The sequence below is a fragment of the Crocuta crocuta genome, unplaced genomic scaffold, assembly GCF_008692635.1.
Source record: "Crocuta crocuta isolate KB4526 unplaced genomic scaffold, BGI_CrCroc_1.0 scaffold16, whole genome shotgun sequence".
Taxonomy (NCBI): Eukaryota; Metazoa; Chordata; class Mammalia; order Carnivora; family Hyaenidae; genus Crocuta; species Crocuta crocuta.
Genome location: NW_027531893.1, coordinates 8,617,384 through 8,623,383, shown reverse-complemented (window position 1 = coordinate 8,623,383; position 6,000 = coordinate 8,617,384). Strand labels below are relative to the sequence as shown.

The 6,000-nt window shown below is 54.0% G+C and overlaps 1 protein-coding gene across 4 annotated transcripts in view; it reads right to left on the bottom strand.

The window, feature by feature from the left end:
• The window catches only part of CLEC16A (C-type lectin domain containing 16A), a 198,359-nt gene that overhangs the window by 163,999 nt on the left and 28,360 nt on the right, over positions 1-6,000 (bottom strand). For all 4 annotated transcript variants that reach the window (XM_077773315.1, XM_077773316.1, XM_077773317.1 and 1 more), the window contains exons 7-8: positions 3,715-3,889; positions 2,270-2,323 (exon numbers count right to left, since the gene is read on the bottom strand). In XM_077773315.1, coding sequence (XP_077629441.1) covers positions 2,270-2,323; positions 3,715-3,889 — 229 coding nt within the window. The remainder of the gene's footprint in view (positions 1-2,269; positions 2,324-3,714; positions 3,890-6,000) is intronic.

Sequence of the window (6,000 nt, the reverse complement as noted above, 5' to 3'; positions counted from 1 at the left end):
CGTTGCCCAATGTTCAGGAGAGTGGTGCTGGGAATCAGGGTGTCCCAAGTGGCCTTGCAAAGCTGTTTCGGACACACCTGCTGCTTTGTTTGACGACAGAAAGGCAGCGCCAGAGGCGGGGGGCGCATCCTGGGACACNCACACGGACCAGGATTCCTAAACCCTGGCGCTACTCTCCGGCCATAATTCTCTGCCGCAGGGGGCTGTCGTGTGCGCCGTACGACGTCTGGCAGCATCTCTGGCCTCCACCCAGCCAGAAATGTCTCCAGATGTTGGAGGGGGGGAAGGGAGGCCAAATCACCCCCAGCTGAAAACCCCTGCAGACAATGTGTCTGGAAAGGCGTAAGAAAACCCTGTAACTAGAGTTGTCTCTGGGGACAGAAATCAGGAGAAGAAACAAAAGTAGAAAGAAAACTTGGTTTTCACCTGTTTTGAACTTTTTAAATTAAAAAAAAAATCTGTTGAAATGAAAAAAAAAAAAAACACTGTTTAGGGGCACCTGGGTGGCTCAGTTGGTTAAGCGTGTGACTCTTGATCTCACCTCAGGTCATGGTCTCGTGGTTTGGGAGATCGAGCCCTGAGCCTGACTCTGTGCCGACAGAAGGCAGCCTGCTTGGGATCCTCTCTCTCCCCCTCTCTCTCTGCCCCTCCCCCACTTGCACACACATGCTCATGTGCTCTCTCCCTCTCCCAAAGTAAACATTTTTTTAAAAAGTAAAAAATAAAAAAGAAACATTGTTTAAAAAAAAGAGCAAAGCCAGACACTGAAAGGCTGCTGAGCCTGGGGAGAAGGACAGGGGCTGGGGCTGAGAAGGTAAGAGGGAGACTTCTTGAAGGATGGCGTTCCCGGCTGCGCTAAGTGAACGTTGTCAGTGGGAATTCTTTGGTTTTGCAGCTGTGCTTCTCAAGTCATGTGTAAGGATGCTCGGATGTAGGGATCGGGGACAGGGGATTTACTCTATTGGAGGCGACAACGTGAAAAAGCAAATGGAAGACGACACGGGGCGGGGGGGTGGGGGGGGACAGCCCTGAGAAGCACCAACTCCCCAGCCTGCTTTCTGTGAGCTGCTCCAACAATGTAGGGCTGCAACGCCTGGTCCTTTGCTAAGAAAAGAGGAGACAAGGGGTTGTCTGAGAAGGGGCGTGCCCCGACCCCACGCTCCTCAGAGGGACTTGGCCCGCGCGGTGCTCCCACAGCCGGGGGCCTCTGGGAGCGCTTTCCGTGGGATGCCTGTGACGGAAACACAGAAACTCTCGCCGCTCAGGTCCGGCCGGGCCCAGAGGATCCCAGGCGGGCGATGCGGGCAGATTGGTAACAAGGCGACAGAGGAGGCGCCAGGAGGGGCTGGGGTTTGCACGGGGGGGCATTCGGGAGGAGGGGGGACCAGTGCAGGGGCACCCGGAGAGGGAGAAAGGCACAGGCCACGCGCAGACCCCGACTGGCTTAGCCTCCACGGGGAGGCCGGGGCTGCGTCTCTCTCTCTCTCTTCTCAGCCCCCACCTCCATCTCCAAATGGCCCACGTTTGGACTTTCTCTCAGCCAAGCAAATAAATACCTGTGCCACCACAGAAGTGGGAACAGAGCTCTGGTCAAACGTTTGACTGCTTGACAGTCTACTGAGGTGGCCTCCAAGTCTGGACTGCTTGTAATAAAAATATTTTTAAAGTTATGTAACTGGGTCGCCATGGAGTTTTTCCCTTCTTGTAAATATTACATAATGATGAGAAGGAAACACACTTGTTTAAGGAGGGGGAGGCAGACAAATTGGCTCAAGACACAAATCTGGGAACTGAGGCTGCTACAAGATACCTTCCAGAAGGTAATCGGGGAACGTCAACCACGACACAAGTCTTTGAAAACAGCCTCATTAGTGGGAACTTGTTCAGCGGAGATTGCTGCGGAGAGATACACACACTGGGTCCTGCAGTCTGGGGCTTATTTCAAAATGTCACGAGTAGGACCCAGACCGTCCACGTTTCCAGAGTATTCAGAACGCTTCTTGGTTGTTTGAAAACCTCAGTCCCCACAGTAAAAACCAAGTACAGAAGGGCCAGGTTTGATTTACTTTTCAATTCTCTTTAAATTTCCATCCATTACCACGAAGAAGATACCAGCACCTCTACTCAGTGTCTGGAAAATAGAAACCCTGTTCCTTTTACTGTTTTATTTCAAGACGGGGGACACAGAGAGAAGATAGGGTGATGTGGCCCGGTTCCCCCAAACGACCCCCAAATGTGGTTGGGGACGCAGACAAACAATGACACATACCTGCGACAGGAGATAGAGAGAAACCGGCAAGCTGATCTTCGGGCGTTCTCCTCCCTAGGGAGGGTCGGGGTAAAGACAGAGAGAAAAGGGTCCTGGTCAGGCATGCGAGCAGCACAAAAGACATGAAGCCTAAAGCCATCTGTCTGAAGGCGAGGCACCCCGTCCCCCACTTCCTCTGTGACCCTAAGGCTGTTCTTTCCCAGTACTAGTCAAAACTCCACTCTGCAAAATAAATTCACAACCTAATCCCGTCCAATACCGTTCTCAAGGCCTCTATTTTTCTACCTGAGCAGTCCTTCACCATTAGTCACGGATTAGAGGCTGGGTCCAGGAGAAAAAGCAGCTCCTAAAATTACCAGGAATGTTAATTTCCCCCAGCTGGTCCACAGAGCCTGGCAGGAGGGGCCTCTGGACGCCTGCTCTCAGGAAGAGCTTTCGAGATGGGGCAGGGAGGGGCTGGGGCGCCCTGGCTTCGGAAAAACCCCTCATTTGTAACTGAACTTCCATGGGCTCCATCCCGCATCAGCCCTATGAGTACCTTCAGGACCCTCGTTTCACTGCGGGGGCCAAGGGGGAGTGAGCTGCCTTGTCCAAGGTCACAGAGGGAGGGAAGGGAAGAAGCAGAATTTGAACCCAGGTCTGAAAACCCCCAAGTCCCATGCTCTCTCTCTACCTCCCAGAGCTGCCTGTGATAATTCTGGTTTGGGCTGCAACTTTTTATTTATTTGTTTTTGGCAAGAATCTCCACGTTCCATCTCCAAAACGAAAGCTCCAACCGCTTGAGGCACATGTGCGGAGGCTGGAGTCTCTGCGGAGGAACCAACGGGCTCCGTCCTGCCTTCCGCTGAGGCCTCGGCCGCTCAACCCTGGGAAGGACCGGGCGGAACTCCTCGTGGCGGGACCTGAGACGCACCAGCTCCGAGCCCCCTGGGACACAGGTTACAGATGCGGGCCGCCGATGGACTTGGAGCCTAACTGGGGGCAGTCCCTGCTCTGGCGCCTCTCCCTCAGCGCGCCCCATCGCCTCCCACCCTGCGTGTGCCAGTGCCGTGGCTGGCTGGACCCTGGGCGGGTCAGTGGGCTCTGGCGACTGTCAGAAAGTTTCTGGGCACGAGAACACCCCAAGAGAAGGATGAACACACACCAAAAACCTAAATTCACAAAGGTTTCCCGTCTCCTTCTGATGTCAGTGTTCTCATTCACTTTTATAGCCAACCTCCCCCTCAACACACTCCCTCCCACTCTCTCTCCACCTTATCCCGCCCACCCCCCAGGAAATAAAGGGAAAGGAAAAGAAAGCCACTGTGCTTTGAAAGGAGTCTCTCTTGGGCACAAAGCCTAGGTGGCTGGCAGAGCTCGGTCCTACTCAAGGTGACCGTGTTTTTCCCCCTCCTGAAGACAGCGTGCAGCCCGCAGGCACGGCGGGGCCAGGCCTCCAGACCCACCTTGTCCTGGTTCTCCAGCGAGTACACGTAGAGGGGCAGGAAGAGCCTGTTCAGCAGGTGGTCTGTGAGCACATCGTTGAGGAACTCGCAGTTGATGATCAGGATGTCATTGAGATAGTGCAGGTGGTCCAGGTGCTCAGCCACCAGGTCGCTCAGTTTGCCCCGATTCCGGTGCCTGCCGGGAAAGACGACAGCCTCAGCCCGGAAGCCAAAGCACAGAGCCCTGGGGGGTCACTGGGAGGGCTGCGTTCACACACAAACGTTCATACAATGAACAAAGGCTCAAGAACCACACCCAGCGGCCCCACGAGTGGTGTGTACCACGGGGAACGGCAGGTACACCGCAGTCGACTTTAGGGGACTCCTGGGACCCCCATCCTCTGGGGCCTCACTACAACTCACCCACCACCGCCGCCCAAAACAAAACAGGTAAACAAAGTGAAAACCAGCTCCCCTGGCAAGCCATTCCCCAGAGCAGCCACCACGCAGGGTGGCAAGGCCCCCCGCCCCCCAGGATAGGCGGTGCTGATGCGGCAGCGAATCCTCAGTAACGAAAATGTTCCCGGGGGTTCCAGACAGAAGCAGGTCTCGGCAGCCACCCCCAACCCCCTGGCCCTGACTACACGGGGGCACCGCGTGGGGAGGTGGCACTCCGGCCCCCAGCCCCGGAGGCCTGTCTCCTGCCAGCGGAGCAGCAAGCAGGCTGCTTGGGCCTCTGGGCTGTCAGTCTCACACTTGCCAAGGCGGGGACCCCTGAAACGGCCAGCGGGCACACTTTCGCTCCCCCCAACGTGGTGTCAGGTGCCAAGGGCAATGTAGCTGGGGGAGACGTTTTGTCTGTGCCATGATTATGACTCAATGGATAGACGGTCATCTCAGGAGACCGGAAATTAAAGGAGAAAATAGAAGCAAAAAGACGTAAAGGTCTCCCGTAGTCCCCCACGCACACAGAACATGTGGGCACACTTCACCCTACAGTCTGATTTCCACAGGTCTATGTGTCCCTACCATCCCCTCTAAAAGGCGGGTGTTAATATGTCTATCTGTCAAGCCATATACGTGCTTTAAAAAAAAAAAAAGGATCAACTGTTTCCTCTATATAATTTTTAACAATTATTCCGTATTATACTTCCACAAGATATTTCATGATTACAGCAAATATACCTTGTAAAGCCTACTAATATGATAAATGCCTATGAACCCACCACCCAGCTGGCACCTAGAATATTTATTCACTATGTTTTGCAACCTTTTCCCCATTTAATAAGATGCTGTGGGAATGTTCCTTTTGCAAGTTAGTTGATGTACTTCACGTCTTAAGCCTTTAGTTTACAAAATACATGCAGATGGGTTTAAAAGTTCAATGGTATTGGGGACAGACAGCCTGGGTGGCTTGGTCGTTAAGCCTCTGGCTTGGGCTAAGGTCATGATCACACAGTTCGTGAGTTGGGGCCCGACATCAGGTGAACGCGAGCCCCGCTTCTCCCGCTCTCCCTCTCTGCCCCTCATGGGATTCTTTCTCTCTCTCTACCTGTCACTCACTCGTGCCCACTCTCTCTCTCTCAAAAACATAAAATAAAAATGAAAGTTCAATGGTGCTGATAAGCTGATAATAAGATACAGCTGCTCTGATCCAGCCTCCCTCATCGCTACTTGATCTCCAGAGAAGGCAGGTGTTAACTTTTTAGTTGTTTCTGTGGATAGTTACCACTCCCCCCCAGCCCCCCGCCCGCTCCCCTTCCATCTTCAAGGTCTTCTAGTCTGAAGTGGAGCCATCTTTAATACTGCGACGTGTGGTAGCCTCCTGTGAGGAGCCCTGTGCACCCCTTCCCCTCCCCCTCTCCCCCCCCCAGGCATCAACAACAGGTGGTGACATCATCAGGACCGCTCACTGGAGAGCCACGCAGGGGACGAGGAGTCCACTTCCTGCCTGGAACAACTTTTTGTCTTTTCTGGAATCAAGTGCCATGTTATGTTTCATTCACATCCGTGATTATTCATCTCTATACAGGTCCTGGTTTTCCCAAGTGCCCCATCACTCCTTTCCCGTCTGGGAGCTACTGCGCTATGGCTCTAGGTCCCTCCTCCCTGGATCCCTCCATCGTCCTGAGCCTGCCCGGGTGTGCCTGTCACCGGTCTCTCTGTGAAGCTGTCACTTGGCAGAGAGCTGGGGGCAGTGGTTCCCCACTCACGGTGATTCTGCCTTCAAGGAGACATCTGGCAAGGTCCGGAGATACTTTTGGCTGAAACTGGAAAAGGGGTGCTGCCGGCATCTGGTGGGCAGAG